Here is a 21,279-nt window from a genome sequence, read left to right on the forward strand (position 1 = left end):
ATATCAGGATAATTTATTTCAGGGTTTCTCAAGCTCAGCACTATTGGCATTTTGCACTAGATAATTCTTTGTCATGGGGCCAAGACACACACATTTGTGACAACCCAAAAAATGTCTCCAGATACTGCCAAATATTCCCTGGGGGCAAAAATCGCCCCCGGTTGAGAACCACTGATTTATTTTAACCAGAATCTTCTTCCTTAATCCTCTTCCTGACGTTCAGGTCAGAATTCCAGAGGAGATCCATCCTGACCCCTGGCCCCTGGTCCACTCTCAAGTAGAAAAGCATTTTAGAACGAAGTGGATAAGACAATGGCAATAAGTCACTTTAAAAACGTAAACACCAGTGTTTGCTACGACATGAAATTTTACACCAAAATAATTGCATTATCCTTTTGATGCAGGGCTTCAAACACCGATCCCTACGTCTGCCATGAATTGGGGTGAGATCCCTACTGCACAGCTGGGGAACCGTTGCTAAGGCGGAACACGCTTTTTAAAAAACACAGCAAAGAAGTATGTGCAGCATATTATCATCTGTGTGAAATAAAAAGGGGGATATATGTTTGAAAAGCATAATTCTGACTTTGGGAAGAATAGAGGCCCCTCAAGAAGGAAATGGGAGACATCACCCTATATATAAAAAATAGGGTTGGGATGGGAAAAGACAAGGCCACACAAGTTTGTGGAATCTATTATTCTTTTGGCTTGTTAGCTATCAAACTGAGTTGTTCTGGTCAAAAAAAGAAATATGCCTGACACGAAAGCCACTTATTTTATGATCCATCCATATGCCTGACACGTTTTTGTTTGAACCAAGAAACTGATTAAGGTAATCTTTAAAGAGGTGACTGAATTTTAGTCTGACTTCAACGGTGACATCCAGAGAGCAGAGATTCCCGTGCGCCTTGCAGGTGGTGGGTATCCTGGCCCTTCCGTGATTGAACTCTCATAAGATGGCCAGAGTCTAACGTGGTCAAACCGTAGAGCAACTCACCTCTCTTGTCAAATGTCGTGGAATTGATAAGATTTCGGAGTTAGATGGAACATTTGAGACTCATTTTACAGATGAGGAAACTAAGGCCCAAAGAGACGAAGTGACCGGCTCAGTTAAGGTCACACTGTTCCTTAGAAGAAACGCTGTGGCTGGTAAACGGGCCTCTTGTTTCTGCTGCTGGAGGTGTTTCCTGTAGCCCAGGTGTTTCCTCCAACATTCTGATCAGTATCTCACGAGGGTGAAGGAGTTTATCATTAAGCCTCAGGGCAGTGAGAGAAGCATAAAATATGGTGCGGTAACTTCCATCAACCTGGAATGCTTGCTTCTGCAGATTTGGTTGTTTGCTTTCCTTCTTCCAAAAAAAGGTCTTTCGTTGCACTCACGGCATTTGCCTGGTCCTTTTTCATAGTCATGCTAACGTGGGGAGATTTAAAATAACAACCCTGAGTCATGGGTGTTTTTAAGGTGACGGTAATTTTGTAGGGCAGTGGTTCTCAAAGTGTGGTCCTGGACTAGTGGCATTGCCAGGGAACTTAGGAGAAATGCGAATTCTCGGGCCCCACCCCAGACCTATTGAATCAGAAACTCTGGGTGTGGGGGTGTGGCAGGCACGGGGTTTGATACACTGAAGTTTGAGAACTACACTGTAAGGCTAAGTCCTCTAGTTTAGTAGTTGGTAAACTTGGTTGCATATGGGGCCACCTAAGGAGCTTTTTAAAATATTGCTGAAAATGAAATTAATTTAAAAAAATGTATAACTGTGTGGTGATGGATGTTAACTAGACTTATAGTGGTGATCATTTGGCAATATATACAAGTATTGAATCATTATGTTGTACACCTGAAACTAATAATTCTATATGTCAATTACACCTCAGTTAAAGAAAATGAAATTGATGCCTGGGCCTTGCCCCCAGAGATTCTGACTTAATTGGCCTGCGGAGCATCCAAGTATCAGGATTATTAAAGACCCTCGATGACTTGATACTACTGTGCAGCTAAGCTTGAACCATCCCGTAGGGGACGATCCTTTCCTTCTTCAGGAAGATGGTTCTGACTCTAGTAAGTTACAATCAATTTAATTACACTTAATTGTAATTCTTGTACTCAGCTGAAAACTTATGCCTACTCTGCAGACATTTGGAGAGAATAGCAGCTTTCAGTTTATCTGAAGATTCAAATGTACCTAGATTAGAAATTTCTGATATTTGTTTTCACTTACCCCAAAACTGTGATTGCCAGGCACTTAGTAGCTTGGAATATTTGAGTTGTTTCTAATGCTTTGGTTTTATGGACAGAAAAAGACAATGTTTATTTTCTAGAAACACAAAGTATAAGACTCCATTGGTGAAAATAGAGTTATTACCAAAAAAATGTTAAAATTAACAGTACTTAATCATTTGTAATAATGGGTTCAGCACACACTCCTTAATATCTAAGGAATTTCCAATGATTTTATTAATATGGGAATCTCCTTTAAAAAAGTGTTTTTAGGAGGGAAGCTTGAACCAAGAGAAAAGTAATAGAAGCAGTTTTATTTAACACCGTATTTTTCAGCACCATTGGTCAGTTAAACAACAGCAACAAAAAGCAGTTAAATCAAGGAGTCTATTTTTTTTTATTGAAGTGTAGTTGATTTACAATGTTGTGTTAGTTTCTGGTGTACAGCAAAATGGTTCAGTTTTATAGATGTGTGTGTATATATATATGTTCTTTTTCAGATTCTTTTCTATTATAGTTTATTACAAGATATTTATTACAGTTCCCTCTGCTATACAGTAGGACCTTGGTTATCTCTTTTATATATAGTAGTGTGTATCTGTTAAACCCAAACTCCTAATTTATCCCTCCCCCCACTTCCCCTTTGGTACCTATAAGTTTGTTTTCTGTGTCTGTGACTCCATTGCTGTTTCTTGTTTTGTTTTGTTTTTGTTTTTGTTTTTGTTTTGCGGTACGTGGGCCTCTCACTGTTGTGGCCTCTACCGTTGCGGAGCACAGGCTCTGGACACACAGGCTCAGCAGCCATGGCTCACGAGCCCAGCCGCTGTGCGGCATGTGGGATCTTCCCGGACCGGGGCACGAACCCGTGTCCCCCGCATCGGCAGGCGGACTCTGAACCACTGCGCCACCAGGGAAGCCCCCCCGTTTCTGTTTTGTAAGTTCATTTGTATCATTTTTTTAGATTCCACATATAGTTGATGTCATATGATATTTGTCTTTCTCTGACTTACTTCACTTAGTATGATAATCTCTAGATCCATCCTTGTTGCTGCAAATGACATTATTTCATTCTTTTATTTACGGCTGGGTAGTATTCCACTGTATATATGCACCACATCTTCCTTATCCATTCATCTGTTGATGGCATTTAGGCTGCTTCCATGTCTTGGCTATTGTGAGCAGTGATGCTATGAGCATTGGGGTGCATGTATCTTTTCAAAGTATGGTTTTCTTCAGATACATGCCCAGGAGTGGGATTGCTGGATCATATGGTAGTTCTATTGTTAGTTTTCTAAGGAACCTCCATGCTGTTTTGCATAGTGGCTGCACCAATTTACATTCCCACCAACAGTGTAGGAGGGTTCCCTTCTCTCCACACCCAGGGACTCTTATTAAAAAAGGATCTGTATGTGACTTAAATATTGTATTTTAACTTGAATTATATAAATGGACTTATTTGGGGAGACAGTTCTCCACGGGTCTCTTGCAGTTCTGTACATCTCATGAGCAGAGACATTGAGAGCCTTGGTTCTGGATAATCTTTTCAAGGATGTTTATATAGCAAGCAGAAGATAGTAGATAGTTTTGTAAGACAGAGATAGCGTCCCTTTCTGGGGCAGGTGGCAGGTTTGATTGCTGTCTGGTCTAATAATAACAGTGCCTCCCTCTGGGCAAAATTCAGTGAGCTTTGCTTGCAACCCATTACAAATGTTTGGGTTCTCTAAACTCGGGGTTCCTCAGCTGTGATGCAAACCCACTTCGTGCATAGCAACCACCCAGAGCCACTCCGTGGCATTGGGGGGACAAAGGGAACAGGTACCTGCTGTGCCACGAGTGCTAAAGTCCTTTGTCCCCGACCCAGGAGCATTAGCAATTATTTATCTTTTTTTAAACCCATTGCATTAGCAATTATTTATCTTTTTTTTAAAAATTTTTTTAATTTGCTTGTAAGGAATCTATCTTTTTTTTTAACATCTTTATTGGGGTATAATTGCTTTACAATGGTGTGTTAGTTTCTGCCTTATAACAAAGTGAATCAACACCATACACAAAAATAAGCTCAAAATGGATTAAAGACCTAAATGTAAGGCCAGAAACTATCAAACTCTTAGAGGAAAACATAGGCAGGACACTCTATGACATAAATCACAGCAAGATCCTTTTTGACCCACCTCCTCGAGAAATGGAAATAAAAACAAAAATAAACAAATGGGACCTAATGAAACTTCAAAGCTTTTGCACAGCAAAGGAAACCATAAACAAGACCAAAAGACAACCCTCAGAATGGGAGAAAATATTTGCAAATGAAGCAAATGACAAAGGATTAATTTCCAAAATCTACATGCAGCTCAATAGCAAAAAAACAACCCAATCCAAAAATGGGCAGAAGACCTAAATAGACATTTTTTAAAATTTTAATTGGAGTGAGAACTTAAAAACGTATACACAGCAATCTGAGTACAGACTCTGCAGATATTTTCCCCTTTTTATTTATCTCACATCTAACTTGATAGCTTATTTTTATTTATTTATTTATTTTTGGCTCTGTTGGGTCTTGTTTTTGTATCCATTCAGCGAGGTTATGTCTTTTGGTTGGAGCCTTTAATCCATTCACGTTTGAAGTAATTATCGATATGTATGTTCCTGTTACCATTTTCTTAATTGTTTTGGGTTTGTTTTTGTAGGTTCTTTTCTTCTCTTGTGTTTCCCACTTAGAGAAGTTCCTTTAGCATCTGTTGTAGAGCTGGTTTGGTGGTGCTGAATTCTCTTAGCTTTCGCTTGTGTGTAAAGCTTTTGATTTCTCCGTCGAATCTGAATGAGATCCTTGCCGGGTAGAGTAATCTTGGTTGTAGGTTCTTCCCTTTCATCACTTTAAGTATATCATGCCACTCCCTTCTGGCTTGCAGAGTTTCTGCTGAGAAACCAGCTGTTAACCTTATGGGAGTTCCCTTGTATGTTATTTGTCGTTTTTCCCTTGCTGCTTTCAATAATTTTTCTTTGTCTTTAATTTTTGCCAATTTGATTACTATGTGTCTTGGCGTGTTTCTCCTTGGGTTTATCCTGTCTGGGACTCTCTGCACTTCCTGGACTTGAGTGGCTATTTCCTTTCCCATGTTAGGGAAGTTTTCGACTGTGGTCTCTTCAAATATTTTCTCAGGTCCTTTCTCTCTCTCTTCTCCTTCTGGGACCCCTATAATGAAAATGTTGTTGTGTTTAATGTTGTCCCAAAGGTCTCTTAGGCTGTCTTCATTTCTTTTCATTCTTTTTTGTTTATTCTGTTCCGCAGCAGTGAATTCCACCGTTCTGTCTTCCAGGTCACTTATCCGTTCTTCGACCTCAGTTATTCTGCTATTGATTCCTTCTAGTGTAGTTTTCATTTCAGTTGTTGTATTGTTCATCTCTGTTTGATTGTTGTTTAATTCTTCTAGGTCTTTTTGAAACAGTTCTGGCATCTTCCCGATCTTTGCCTCCATTCTTTTTCCGAGGTCCTGGATCATCTTCACTATCATTATTCTAAATTCTTTTTCTGGAAGGTTGCTTATCTCCATTTCATTTAGTTGTTTTTCTGGGGTTTTATCTTGTTCCTTCATCTGGTACATAGCCCTCTGCCTTTTCATCTTGTCTGTCTTTCTGTGAATGTGTTTTTTGTTCCACAGGCTGCAGGATTGTAGTTCTTCTTCTGCTGTCTGCCCTCTCTCATTCAGTATTGTAATACATGACTTTTAGAGGCTGCATAGTATTCTAAAGTAAAATGTTTTGAATCCAGTATCCTTCAAAGAATCTGAAACAGCAGTTTTTGCCTTAAATACATATCCCTTTACCTTTCTCTTGTATATATCACAAGTGGTAGACCATCACTTTGGTGGTTCTGAATGAACCGTGCTTCCCAATATTCATGTTCTTCTGGAGTGCCTTTCCTTATTGACTCTGGGCTTGGCCAATAAGTAGGACATTAGCAAGGATGATGCAAACGAGGCTTAGTAGTGCTTGCACACTGGGGCTTATCTATATTGAAATGCTCACTCTTAGGATCTAATCACCTTGAAAAGAAGCCCGCTCTAGCCACATGGAAAGAAAAAGAGCAAGAAGTCACAGCCTCCCCACCATACCCACTGTGGCACCAGACAGGCGAACAAAGCCATCTGACTGCAGTCTCGTGGAAAACCCCAAACGCGACAAACAGAACAGCCCAGCAGAGCCCCGGCCAAATGACAGAACGGTGAACAAATATAACGGTTGCTGTTTTAAGCCGATGCATTTTGGAGTGCTTTGTTACACAGCAATAAATCATTGAAACATGATGGCTTTTAATATGAACGGTTACGTCAAATATAAGTTCAAAAAGGACTTTTTGTTATTATCTGGTTGAATTGCTGAGGTCCTGGCTGATTAGATGACTTTCAGAAAGAACATGGGCAGTGGAGTCAAAAAAAGCATGAATTGCAACCCGGTTTTGCATATTAGATATATGACTTCTTGAAGTATCAGCTTCCTCGGGGGCAAACCAGGTTTTAACAATAGCTACCTCGGGACTTCCCTGGTGGCGCGGTGGTTAATAATCCGCCTGCCATTGCAGGGGACGCAGGTTCGATCCCTGGTCCAGGAAGATCCCACATGCCACGGAGTAACTAAGCCTGTGCACCACAACTACTGAGCCTGCGCTCTAGAGCCTGCGAGCCACAGCTACTGAGCCCACGTGCCACAACTACTGAAGCCCGCGCGCCAAGAGCCCGTGCTCCGCAACAAGAGAAGCCACCACAATGAGAAGCTCGCGCACCAGTGAAGAGTAGCCCCTGCTCGCCACAACTGGAGAAAGCCCACGTGCAGCAGTGAAGACCCAATGCAGAAATAAATAAATAAATAGGTAGATAAATAAATAAATAAAAACAATAGACACCTCACAGGTGTTTTATTCTTAGGCTCTGAGAGTGATGGTGCTTCTAACTCAATGGCGTGATAAACATGAAGGAATGTACTGGTGTGAGGTCACATTTTTATTACAAAGCCATGTCTCTCATATCCCAAGCAAGTGTTCTTGCCACTATACCTCAGTACTAATGAATCCACTTATGAGTCTACGAAAACCAAATGGCAAGAGGGATTATCTGTAATGCCCACCTGGCAAAACTGCTTCTGATTTTCCAAGGCAAGAGGCAGAGCTGCTTAGCGACCATTACCTCCATAAATAACCTTTTCTCTTTTTAACTAAGTCATCCACTCCATTATTTGCATCAGGGCCTTTTTTCAAAGCATTTGATCCTTTGGACTCATCTGGTACACTCTAATATTTATGTGGGACCAGCCCTCAACACGAAAGAAGGGTTTTTTTAATATGAATTTGCATATCCTGTCAAGGACTTTTTCAGAACACTTTCATTTCAAGGTAAAATGAAACTTACAGGACTAAGCAGAGAAATGCTTCACATTTCAGTTTAAAGGAGGGGGGTAATAAAGATGTTAAAAAAATAAAATAAAAATTTTTTAAAAAGGAAGGGGGAATGAAGCAAAAGACAAGGTTAATTATGACACTGGGGCTTTACCATGCTAAAAATACACTATATACGAAGGAGCTATGGAAGCTGTGTTCTATTTCTACGTGTCCCTTACAAAGAGCAGGCTCATGGTATCTGCAAATTTCTTTTTTTATTATTAGTTTTTATTGGAGCTTTATTAGTTTTATCGTTGCTTTACAATGTTGTGTTAGTTTGAAAATTTCTAGTAAAGATTTTTATTTGAAAAGCGTTCATGGTTGTATCTAACTGAAAGGGTTAACATTTTAACCTTGTTATAAAAATAGTATGATGCTTGTCATTAAAGTTCTCTCTCCTTTTCCTCAAGCCAACCCTGACTTTCAGCATGCAGGAGTGGGAACAGCCAACAGAAATTGGGGAAGCACTGGGGTCCTGTTTGCATTCGCATGCTCGCCCAAATAGAGAAACATTAAGATGTTATACTTCCCCATGCTGGGAACACAGCATTAACTGGACTAGAGCAATTTATTTAAGGGCTTTATTGAGGTTCCCAACAGCTTTAGGAGAGTATGTATGATGCTAAGTTTCCATTCAACCCCTTTGATGTCTATGTCAGAGTCAGATGGCAGCAGTGGGGCTCACACCTGGGGTTTCTGTACCCAGCTGTATACTTGTTCACCCACCACTCTGGATGCCACTTAAGCCTGGACTTCCTTTTAATTTCAGAAACTTAATCTTAGGAGTCCTTCAACGTTTAATTCCACCAAGGGCCCTTTCAATCTTCTTTATTTCCATCTAAAAGGAAAAAAGAAATGCGGTGAGACTTAGAAAACGTAGTATGAGGTAACCCAGCCAATGAGAGGCCTGTCCTCACAAGATGAATAGAAGCACTCTATCCTCTTCATCCAGTCATTTCTCTTGAGCTAACTAACCCGGGGGGGCCTGGGCCCACGACGTCACCCAGATGCGGGTAGCTCACAGAGGCCACGACTAGCTCTTCTTCTCAAAACTGACCTAAGTGATCAAATTATTCTTATTTTCATAATCACTTTCATTTTTATCATCATGAAGAATGATTTTTAAATACCAACTCTGAACGAGATGCTGGGGACAATGCATCCTTAACTCAAGGGGTCTGCAATATCATTAGGGACCTAGCAGATAGAATCAAAGATAAATAACAATACAAGAAAGCATAATAGTATATTCCCTCAGGATCTTACCATATAAAACCTGGATGTGCCTTTACTGGTCACACACCCTCATCCCTCACTTTATAGATGAGTAAGCAGATTTATTTTTATGTAGTCAAATTTTTTGATGTTTTCTTTCGGACTCTGGGGTCGTTGCTGTTGGTCTTCGTTTGTTGTTGTTGTCATACTTAGAATGACTTTCCCACTTCAAGATTATAAAAATATTTATCTGGGTTTCTTCCAGCACTTTTAATGTTCAATGTCTTACATTTAAATTTTTGAGCCATATGAAATTAATTTTGATGTAAGAAACAAGGTAAGACTACAGCTTAATTTTTTTCTAAGCTTTAAGCCAGTTGCCCAACTTTATCTTAATAATTCCTTTTGCCATTGATGTGAATTTAATGTCCCATATGTGCTTTTTTTAAAAATTAATTTATTTTTATTTTTGGATGTGTTGGGTCTTTGTTGCTGCGCGCAGGCTGTCTCTCTAGTTGCGGCGAGCAGGGGCTACTCTTGGTTGCGGTGTGTGGGCTTCTCATTGCAGTGACTTCTCTTGTTGTGGAGCACGGGCTCTAGGCATGTGGGCTTCAGTAGTTGTGGCACGTGGGCTCAGTAGTTGTGGCACATGGGCTCTAGGTGCTCGGGCTTCAGTAGTTGTGGCTCCCAAGCTCTAGAGCGCAGGCTCAGTAGTTGCGGCGCATGGGCTTAGTTGATCCGCGGCATGTGGGATCTTCTCGGACCGGGGCTCGAACCCATGTCCCCTGCATTGGCAGGCAGATTCTTAACCACTGCACCACCAGGGAAGTCCCTCCCATGTGTGCTTTTACTTAACTTTGCTATCTCCTCCTTTTCACTGATGTACTGGCACTATGCCATTGTAGGCAATGCAGCATTTATGATGCGTTTATAGATCGAGAAGAGGAATCCTCCCTTTGTTACTTTTTCATTCAGAAGTTACCTGACTGTTCTTACCAGGGGTCTTAACCCAGTCAGATCCAATACCTCATTTTTATGAGAGATATCTGGTCATGTACCCTTTACTATCCAGAGGAGATGACATTTATGGATAACATAACCGTAATCGTTGTTATAAATGAAAAATGCCCAGCTGTGACCTCTAGCCCTAATAACCATCTATTTCTCTTCATCTGTTTACATCTTCTTTGCATCTTCAAGGGTCCTGAGAGAAAACAAGTGGCACACTCTGAGTCAGAAATTGATGAGTTTAGCAAAGTGACTATTCATAACAGTGTGGACAGGATTTAGGGAAATCCCCAACAATGGTGTGGCGTTTCACGGGTTGAGTCTTCACAGTCACAGGCTTCAAGTGGCAAGGCGAAGGAACAATTAGTGGAATTCAGGAAGAGTGGCCATGAGGGGGGAGCATCACCTGACCAGAGCATCATTGCAGGGTGGCAGCCATCCCACAGCATTGGAGAGGGAGGGAGCCCAGGGGTAAATACTCGGACCTTTTCCCCATTGGGCAAACCCATGCGGAAATCTGCCAGCTAGTGATGAAATTTGTGTACAGCTCAGCCTCTCGGGACACAGAGCCGGGTGGGAAGGCATGGAGCGTGAATTTGAGGGGCAAATGCATAGCAAGCAGCCTGCTAGGTAAGGCATCGTTGTCCCCTGCCCGTCTATCACCTGCTTTGTTCGCAAGTGTTTCATGTCAGTTTTCTTCCCAAGTATTTCATATTTTTGTTGCTGTTTTGCGTGGAATCTCTCCTGTTATCCATCTGGATTAGTTATTGTTTATATGTGAGAAAGCTATTGATTTTTACATATTGATTGTGTGGCAAAGTGGTTTGCTAAGAGGGCATTTGATTTTTGCTTGTGTGACTATCACTTACATGGTATGTGACCTGGGGAAAGTCCAGTATCTTTTCTGCATTAATTCTATTATTTGTTTAAACAAAAGAAGGATAATAAGATATTTACTTCATTTTTTTAGTATTTAATGAGATCGTACATATTAGGCAGTTAAAAGTGTCTGGTTCATAATAAACTCTCAATAAAGATGACTTATTATTGTATCTAATAGTTTTTCAGCTGATCTGGGGCACTATTGACTTTTCAATTCAGTAGATTAACCCTGATGGCTGTCAGCTGTTTTTCTTGTGACATACTTGGCAGTTTTCAAATTCTCTCCAGGGCAACTGGGCAGACTAAAGACCTTTAAACATAACTACTGATATTTTGACTCTACCTCCAAAAGGCACCAATAATCAGTTCAAAAGGGAGCGATTCTCCTGGGAACCCCACTTTGAGAAGCAGGTTTTACATGACCCTGGACTGCAAGTGCAGCTGCCCTCGTTTCATTGAAGTGAGGGAAACAACTGGAAGCTCTGCCACTGCTTAGAAACCAGAGTCCCTTTCAGCTGGGCCTAAGACAGAACGAGGGAAATTTAGGCGTGTCTCTAAGATACTTGTAGAACAGTGGTCCTCAATCTGGGGCACTTTTGCGCCCCGGGGGATATTTTGCAATGTCTGTGATTGTCAAGGGGCAGTGCTACTGGCATCTAGCGGGTTCAAGTCAGGGATGCTGCTAAACATCTTACAATGCCACAAAGAATTATCTCACCAAAAATGGCAGTAGTGCTGAGATGGAGAAACTCCTAGAAAAAAGGAGATCGATCAACCAGGTTGCTTGGATGTAGACATGACATTGCCCCGATTGTGGTGGTAGAAATAAGAGGAAGCTGCTGCTTCTGCGGACCTCATGTCTGAGATAGCTTAAATACTCACGCTCCTCCCCCCAACCCCTAACCTTGTCTTTGCACTTGGAAGCTCCACGGCTGGCAGCCTGGAGTCTCTGTGACTCTAGGTTTCCTGCAGCCTATCTCTTCACTTCAGAAGACTCCAGACCTCGAATCACTCCATGCAGCCGAGAAAGGTATTTTCAGCACTGGGACAAACTCAGATCATTTAAATAACTAGACCTATGAGCCATTCTCAGAGAGAGGGGAGGGGAGGAGAGGGAACCCAAATCACATGCAAAAGAAAAATTTCTTTTAGAATCTAATGAGTTTTTGTAGTCTCAAATGTCATATCTTCGAAGATAAAGTAGATTTTTTTAATAATGTTAGAAATGGTTTTCTGGAGTGCGTCCCTAGTCTAGATAACTTTCAGGAAGTGAATGCTATTAATAGGTGTTTTCAGCAGCATGTCTTAGAGCCATGTTCTCAGCACGCTTTGAAGCTTCAGTACTTTGCTGTCTCTGAAATGTAAAGTTTGGTGTTTTCTCTTTACCTTAGTTGATGCTATTGGGTCCATCTCAGGCTGATCTTGACACCTCTCATGCTCTGCTCTCTTCAACCCGACCTCTCTGTTTCATTTTGGAAGAAGACTAGAAATGGTAAGGACAGCTAAGAGATCCCTAAAAAGTGTTATCTGTCATTTTTTTGTGGGAAGAACTGAAACCGGCCGGCAAGAGAGATGTTTAAGTATCTGTACTTCGGTTATTTGCTGAGGAAAACCTCTTCCATGATCTCTCACAATCAAGATTAATCATGGGGGTATTTTGTAATTTCAGATTAATCAATACTTGCTCTGTGCAACTTCCGACAGGAGTTAACTGCATCCCACCCTGAGGAAGAGTGGATGTTTGAATTGGGGAAATAGCTTCTATGGGTCTAACTTTTTTCACCTCACCTTTTCAGCTTTAAAACTGTAGAAATCACTGAAGTTCCTTTCTGCTTTTTCTAGCGTTTGGTGGCGTCTGAACGAGTATGTGTGTGTGGCAGCAGGGGCAGACGGGCAGGAGTAGGAATACAGGAGCCTGGGCTCGCGTACGGTCACAGAAAAGCAGAAGCGGACCGGATGTAAAGCAGTCGGGGAAATGGGACCTTAGTACAGGATTGGGCTCAGTTCCACATACAGCAGAGACACGTGGGGATTTATAGGCCAGGAACAGAGTGAGGGTCAGTGGTTGGAAAATTACTAAGAGGAAACATCAGGGTTAGGGGGTGTTCTGGCTGGACCGACCTGACGGGGTTCTTGCTGAAAGCAGGCCAGGGAGATGGGATATCATCACCTGGGGGATGGTAGGGATGAGAGACTTGATCAGATAGCAGGGATGATCAGATAGCGTGGTCAGGGATTCTGGCTAAACTGACCTAACAGGATTCTTGCTAAAACTGGCCACATGGACACAAAAGCCCCCAAATCAAGGCCTAGTGACTTAGAGAAGGCTGACTAAAGTTTAGTCGAGGAGGGAGTCTGTCAGTGCTGGCTCTCCCAGTCACTAGCTGGGGGACCTTGGGCGTATCACCTCAGCCCTCTGAAGCTCAACGTTTTTTGGCTATCAAATGAGCATTGCTGTACCTCTCCAGTTGCCTTGCAGGGCCGTTGTAGGGGCTCAGATAACAAAACATATGTTCAGATCCTTTGCAAGTGCTGTGCGGTATTAGGTATGCCTAAAGTTCTTCACAAAAAGACATCAGTGACCTTTTCTTGAAATTATTTTGTCACCCCAATTAGACACAATGGAGTGCCTGCACCAGGAACCCACTCTGACTTCTAGATCTGAATGCTGGCGCCTGGGCTCATTTTGTGTCTAAGGTCTAATGAAGAGTTAACCACAGGGCACTATGTTACAAAAGAAGCAACCGCTTAAAGTTTCATTTCCTAGAAACGCAGATGTCTATTTTTAGGCCAACCCATGCCCGCATCTGCCTTTGCCCCTTGAGGGATGGCATGGTAGGGTTGATCGTAATAAACAGAGCTCACATTTATTGACCACTTACTACAAACTGAGCATCATGCTAAGGGCTGGATGTCTCTGTGTCGATTTCACCCTCCAAGCAGCCTTGTGAGGCACAGATGAGGGAGCTGGGGCTTCAAGAGGGTTAAGAGCTTGTGATCTTGGCTGGGCAGCTCGACTCTGGTAGCGAGACCCCTCTGCTCTACCTCGACCAAGCTGGCCCGGCACACACTTCCACCCGGGACACAGTCAGTCACCGTGGGCTTCAATTATGATAATTTACTCCTGAAAAAAAATTGGGATATCTTTTATAAGGAAAGATGAAAACAACTTTTAAAAGAAGAAATAGAAAAGACCAAAAAGCATAGGAAAATTATTCAATCTTATGAATACTTATAGGTCAGACCCTTTGATATGGAAACTCCACTTCTAGAAAGTCTTAAAGAAACAATCAGGGATGTCACAAACAATTTACAAAGATAGTCTATGCAGCATGGCAAAGGGAATATCTCACGTCCAGTGTTGGGAAGGGGTTAATTAATTGTGGTCCACCCATTAAGTGGAATGTTATGTAACCATCAAATCATATTTCTTAAAAGAATAGTGAATGACATAAGAAAATACTCATGATATAATGGTAAATGGAAAAAGCAAGCTAGAAATTAAGTATCGTATATTCCTGATGTTTTTAATGCACGTACTAGACACTTACTAAACGTTGGTTAATCTGTGATGACGGTTTGCCTGAGTAAATGGGTTACCTATTTTTCTTAATAGTTTCGCAAGAGAGCCCTGCGTTCTAACCATTTGACAGTTGAGAAATCAGAGGCTCAGGAGGGAAAGTGATTCACCAAAGTCAGAGAGCGCTTAGGTGGCAGAATAAGGATTTACAATCAAACCTTTCCACTGACGAAGCCCCTGCTAGTACTGAACTGCTTCTCACTGTGTGAAATAGATGCAGGAATAGGGAGATGAGTGTTAGAGGGAACATGCCAAAGTAACAGTAGTTAACTGTAGCAAATTTCTTCATCGCCAGAGAGATAATAAGGAATTCGTTTACTAAATTATTCAAAATTGATGGTTTAAAAGTCGGGAAGATGGTGTTGAAATTAAAAACAGTCATTACAGATGAACCAACCAGTGTCTTTGCACCCCATGAATAGATCATTGATATCTCTGAAGCCCACCAAAGTTTAGGCCTGGGATAGCAAATGATGGCCGTGGGTCATATCCAGCCTGCCACCTGTTTTTGTATAGCCCACAAACTAAGAATTTTTTTTAATCTCTTTAAATGATTGAAAAAGTCGAAGGAAGATACTGTTTTGTGGCCCATAAAAGTTATATTAAAGTCAATTTTTCGTGCCCACAATAGCTTTATTGTTAGTGTATTTGTTTACATATTGTCTATAACTGCTTTTGCGCTGCAGGGACAAATCTGAGTAGTTGTGACTGGCCCATTACAAAAAAATGTGCCAGTTGTGCTTTATGTGAAAAGGGGGATAGGGTATAATGTCAAGTAAGATTTAATATCTTACGGTCTTGGGTGCCTGTTGTGATGCGTAGTAGCTGTTGAGTTCCTAATTTATGTAAGACAACTTTATATCATTTTACTCTTTTATTTTGAAAGCTAGGTCTGTTGGGCTAAAATGGTAGAAGGGAAATGATACAAAGTCTCTTTATTTAAGTAAGTGGGTTATATCCTTGTACTTAATTTTTTGGTTGTTATATAATGAAACTTTGATGTCCATGGTAATTACATTTTACAGAGGTTAGCCTATAATTAGGAATATTTCAGAATTTGCAAAAAGGGGATATTTGGTCCTAAGTCTTTTAGGGAAATTCCCAGTGGAGGCTGGCCTATAAAACAATAGCACATAACTTCCCTTATTCTCTGCCCCTCCCTTAGCCCCTAGGGTGATACATACAGTGCACATCTGGTTTTCAAACAATTCAGTGTCATGGCAACGTGACAAAAGGTTAGTGAATTCAAATTCAGGGGTTTCCCACAATTGCTCCCCACTCCTTGCCTCTTCCAGGTTTCTTTCTCCTGATTCTCCAGTTGGCCATCACCTCTGGTTCAACGCAGCCCATCCATTTACGGGATCCCCCCCCCCCCGCCCCCGCGCCATGACATCCTTTGCTTCCATAGCTTGGTTTCAGTGACTCCCTCCACCAGAAATGCATATTCCAGCACTTCCTTTTCAACTCAGGCAACGTGGCTTTTTTTCTGCTCTGTGATCTTAAAAATAAATGGGAGGGGTAGCTGAGGGCACCTAGCTGTTGTCCCCTGAAGTCTGGCTCATAGTAGCCCGCAGGTATGTTGGCCTTCAGACTGGCTACTGGGTAGATGAGCGGAGGATGGAGAAGAATTTTGCTGCAAGTCATTAAATCTAACCAGATCATAGCCATGCAAAATTATATAATAAAGACCAGAAGGGGAATACCGATGCAATACAGAAAGGTGAGAGGTTCTACCTGCCACCAGGTAATCACACCCAACTTCGTCTTCCTGGAGGACTCTCTCCACCTTCCCCTCTCCTACCCCCAGCCCCTCGTGCCGGCTGCTCACTCTTAGCTGATAACCCAGCTTTCTGCTTCCCCGACTGCATCAGAGAATTGGAAGAGCAATTGGGAGAGATGGCCCACTGGCTCCCCTCTGCTTGTGTGCCCGCCTAGAGCTTCTGCACCCACCCGTCCTGCCTGACCTCCTGTCCAGTTACCCAGCATCGTGTAGCAGATCCCCCCAAAACCCACTGGCTTGATACCACCACTGTCCTGGAGTGTTATATGTGGCGGGCCCACGGGTTGACTGGGTTCACTGAGGCGTCTGTGGCGCTGGGTGTGTCCGCCACTTGCAGTCGGTGTCTGGGGCTGGACTCACCCCCGCACAGTTCTGGTGCCTGGATGGGGAGACTCCACAGCTGCGGGCTGCCACTGGCTCCACGTGGTCTCTCCAATATGGAAGCTGTGCTGTCTCCGGGCTTCTTCCAAGGCTGGTGGCTCAGAGCTCCAGTTCAAGTGGAGAGAGAGACAAAGAGATCACGAGAGAAGGAGTGCTTGGTGAGGTGAAAACACTCCCACCTTTTCTGTCCCAGCCTGGCAAGTCCTGCAACATCGCTTCTTCGGCTGCTCTCCTCCAGATACGGAAAAAAGCCTGCCCAGGTTCAGAGGAGGATGGGAGATAGGTGAACCAATTTGCAGACTCTTAAACTAAGGATGGAATTTTTATAATCCCTGCCAAAGCCAGTCTCCCCGCTAGTGCGCTGGGTCACCTCCCTGCTTTCCTCCCCTGTCTCTCCTGCATCTTCTTCGGCATTATTATTTACGATGGGGGTTTGGGGAAGTTTTTTCCGCACTCTCACCAGCATTACAACATGCTGTTATGCTTGCCATCCTCAGATATATCCTCTTGACCCTCTTGGCCCCGGGAACTACCACCGGTATCTTTGTTCCCAGAAATGTTTGCTGCCGGCAGCTCCTCCCCTCACATGCTTCCAAGAACTTGGAAGTCATATTTGCTTTGGCTTCACCTTCAGAATCTATCCAGTATCTGGCAAGTTCTCACCACCTCCACCCCTGCCAGCTGGGGCTTTTGCTTGAATTACCGTAATAGCCTCTTGCCTGGTCTCCACGCTTCCACCCTTCCCCTCGTTGTCTCTTTCAACACAGCAACCAGCATGATCCTTCTAACATGAAGTCAGACCGTAGCACTCTTCGGCTGAAAACCTTGCCATGGATCGGCCTGCCGCTCCTTGTTGGGATGGCCGACTAGGCCCTGTAGGCATCCTCAGCATGGGCCTGGGGCCCCTCCCTCTTTGTTTTTTAAATTGATTTATTTTATTTATTTTTGGCTGCGTTGGGTCTTCGTTGCTGCGCACGGGCTTTCTCTAGTTGCGACGAGCAGGGGCTACTCTTTGTTGCTGTGCGCGGGCTTCTCATTGCGGTGGCTTCTCTTGTTGCGGAGCACGGGCTCTAGGCGCGCGGGCTTCAGTAGTTGTGGCACCTGGGCTCAGTAGTTGTGCCTCGCGGGCTCTAGAGCGCAGGCTCAGTAGTTGTGGCGCACGGGCTTAGTTGCTCCACGGCATGAAGGATCTCCCCGGCCCAGGGCTCGAACCCGTGTCCCCTGTGTTGACAGGCGGATTCTTTTTTTGCCTTTTTTTTTTTAAACATCTTTATTGGAGTATGATTGCTTTACAATGTTCTGTTAGTTTCTGCTGTATAACAAAGTGAATCAGCTATATGCATACGTATATCCCCATATCCCCTCCCTCTTGCGTCACCCTCCCACCCTCCCTATCCCACCCCTCTAGGTGGTCACAAAGCATCGGGCTGATCTCCCTGTGCTATGCAGCTGTTTTCCACTAGCTATCTATTTTACATTTGGTAGTGTATATATGAAGATATACAGATGGCCAACAAACTCATGAAAAGATGCTCAACATCACTAATTATTAGGGAAATACACATCGAAACTACAGTGAGCTATCACCTGACACCGGTCAGAAAGGCCATCATCAAAAAATCTAGAAACAATAAATGCTGGAGACGGTGTGGAGAAAAGGGAACCCTCTTGCACTGTTGGTGGGGATGTAAATTGATACAGCCACTATGGAGAACAGTATGGAGGTTCCTTAAAAAACTAAAAATAGAACTACCATATGACCCAGCAACCCCACTACTGGGCATATACCCTGAGAAAACCATAATTCAGAAAGAGACAAGCACCACAGTGTTCATTGCAGCACTTTTTCCAATAGGCAGGTGGATTCTTAACCACTGTGCCACCAGTGAAGCCCTGCTTAGACCGTTGTGAAAGAACAGCAGCCTGAGGTTCTGGGGGTCTAGGAAGGAGCACTGAGGTCAGTTAGCTCAGTCCCCATAGTGTGTAGATGAGAAAATCAAGGTTTAGGAGAATTCAGTCAGTAGATGTTCATCAGAGCAGTTGACTTTCTTTAAGTTTAATTTTTATTTATTTTTTATTGAAGTATAGTTGATTTACAATATTGTGTTAGTTGCAGGTGTACAGTAAAGTGATTCGGTTATACATACATACATATGTGTGTGTGTATCTGTATTCTTTTTTCATTCTATTCCATTGTAGGTTATCACAGAATATTGAGTAGAGTTCCCTGTGCTCTGCGGTAGGTCCTTGTTGTTTATCTATTTTATATATAGTAGTGTGCATCTGTTAATCCGCTGCTCCCAATTTATCCCTCCCCCCTTTCCCAAACAAACCATAAGTTCGTTTCCTATGTCTGTGAGTCTCTTTCTATTTTGTAAATAAGTTCATTTGTATAATTTTTTTAGATTCTACATATATCATATGATATTTGTCTTACTTCACTTAGTATGATAATCTCTAGGCTGACTCCTGATCTGACTTTGAGTTCACAGGAGCTAAGCCCCAGAATACATAAACATGAGAAGTCAGACTAATCCTGGTCTTCCTCTAACTTGTTGCAAAACTCAAACCACTGAAACTCATTTCCTCCCTCCTGCCATCTGTCCTTCTATGTCCTCAGATTGCATCCATGTCAGGAGCTTGCAAAGTCTTGAAGCTAAAAACAGTCAGCAAAGCACAAAGTTAGACTCATCTAAGTCCATGTGTTTTCCTATTAGGAGTCATAGCTCTACAACCGTAGGCATTCTAGCAGGAATCTAAAATGGATCTCACATCAGGAGAATACACTTCTGAATACAGTCCTGCCACAAAAATGAGGCATCTAATGGGACACGTGTCGCCTCTTCAGAGGGTTGTGTATTCAAGCTTCTGTTTGAAGGGTGGGCAGGCAGCCTTACCTTTAGGCCTGACTAGACCCCATCCCACAAACTCTTCTTTCTCCCCTGCCGTGGATTTCCCTGAAAGCAGAGAGTTCTCTGCTTGGGAATATACACGGCTTCTGAGACGCAGCGGTGGAGGAATTTGGTTCCTAATTGGGCAGGAATGGTGTCTAACTCATCATCATTCCCCTCCTGCATCTCACGTAGTGCCTTGCATGGAGGAGATTATTGAGAGAACAGAACACCTGTGCATACAGAATCAAACATTCCCATTTTTACCACAATTAGCTCACAAATTGAGCATCCAAATTTACCCAGTGTATTTGCATGTGTAATTAGCTATGATTCATGACTAAAGCCGGGCCTATTATGGTGTATTATGCTATTTTACAAATCAAATTCCTGAAAGACTTATGTTTGGGGCAATCACTGCCAAAAAAGCAGAAAAAAACAAAATGACGTGGATTATTTGTATGAAATGAAAAAAAAGAAGCCTGGCGTTATGCTGAACAAACGCTTACATTTGAAAATAGCATTAGTTGAAACGAAGGTCCTAGCTTCAGTCTGAAGCAGGTAGTTGCCCATGGTTTGAAAGGAGAAATTTCCATGGGAATAAAGGAATATTTCACATTTTAAAATCATCTTCTCAAGAATATCTTTTCGTTCTTAAGCCTCAAAGGTATTATTTCTCTGTAAATAACAAATTTAGAAAGGCTTTGTTCATTGACTCAGGTTTCTTCCTCACCTGCTTGATCAGGGTCCATCTGTGAGTTCCAGGCAGCCTGCGCAGAGAGCCGAGAGAAGGCTTGCCTTGCATACAGCGTTCCAAGGGCCATTTGGGCTGGGACTCAACGACTGAGTATAAGACAGGGACAGTCCCATCCTGGCTGTGCCTGTTCCCAGGAGAGACAAATGAGCTCTGTGCTCTCACTAGGGTTTCGGGCTCAAGGGGCCAGAACTTCTGAGACAGCAGATTGCCTAGAGCTCTTCTGTGGGTCTGCTTCCCACAGCCTCCCTCTGACTGCATCCCCTTTGTCCTCTGTGGCTCTTTTCCCATTTCAGCCCTTCTTTTAGAGGCTCCCAACCCTCCTGGTCTCTCCTCGTCCCCTTGTCAAAAACCTGATCTTTGGAAAGACTTTGCTATTTATGATCATTGAGCCTTCCATGGGATTTGAAGAATGTTCAAAGCCTTGATTTACTCAGCAGATACTTATCTTGTGCTCAGGAGGTGGCAGGCATCATCATCACAAGTAAAGACAAGTCCGTGAACCTCAGAGTGTTTAGCACCTAGAGGGGGCGATGGGTGAGTTGATACCAAGACCCCTGGAAAGGTAAGCTAGCAGGATGGCTGAGGGCCAGCTCTGTATCTGAGTCGCCTGGATCTTAGAGCTAATTCCATGTGCAAGTGGAAGGTTTTGTCTATCCCAGGGGCCTGAAAACTATGAGCTCTGGACCAAATCTGTCCCACCACCTGATTTTGTGAGGTAAGAATGGTTCTGACCACCTTAATTCGTTATGTTCTAAATAGTTATTTAAGTAGCCACATAACAGCCTCAATTTGGTCTACAATATTGGCTGTCTGGCCCTTTACAGAAGAAGTTTGCCAAGCCCTGGCCCTGACCAGCACTGTCTAATAGAACTTTCTACAATGATGGAAAATGTTCCCGTATCTGCATGCTCAAGTACGGTAGCCATGAGCCTGATGTGACTTTGAGCCCTTGAAATATGGTTAGTGTGACTGAGGAACTGAATTTCAAAATTGCACTTAATTTTAATTCATTTAAATGTAAACAACCGCATGTGACTGGTGGCTATCACATTGGCCAGAGCAGCTTTAGACCATTTAAGTCTAAGGATTCTGTATTCTCTCAGCGTTCTTCTCTCTGAATTTAATCAACTTCCCAGAGG

General features: G+C 42.8%; 1 protein-coding gene across 1 annotated transcript in view; it reads left to right on the forward strand.

Moving 5' to 3' along the window:
* The first annotated feature begins 1,988 nt into the window (after positions 1-1,988).
* The window catches only part of TLR7 (toll like receptor 7), a 28,750-nt gene continuing 9,459 nt past the window's right edge, over positions 1,989-21,279 (forward strand). Inside the window, exon 1 of the mRNA XM_079910884.1 lies at positions 1,989-2,059. Coding sequence (XP_079767010.1) covers positions 2,045-2,059 — 15 coding nt within the window. The 5' untranslated portion in view covers positions 1,989-2,044. The remainder of the gene's footprint in view (positions 2,060-21,279) is intronic.

Source organism: Stenella coeruleoalba, assembly GCF_951394435.1.
Source record: "Stenella coeruleoalba genome assembly, chromosome: X".
Classification (NCBI taxonomy): domain Eukaryota; kingdom Metazoa; phylum Chordata; class Mammalia; order Artiodactyla; family Delphinidae; genus Stenella; species Stenella coeruleoalba.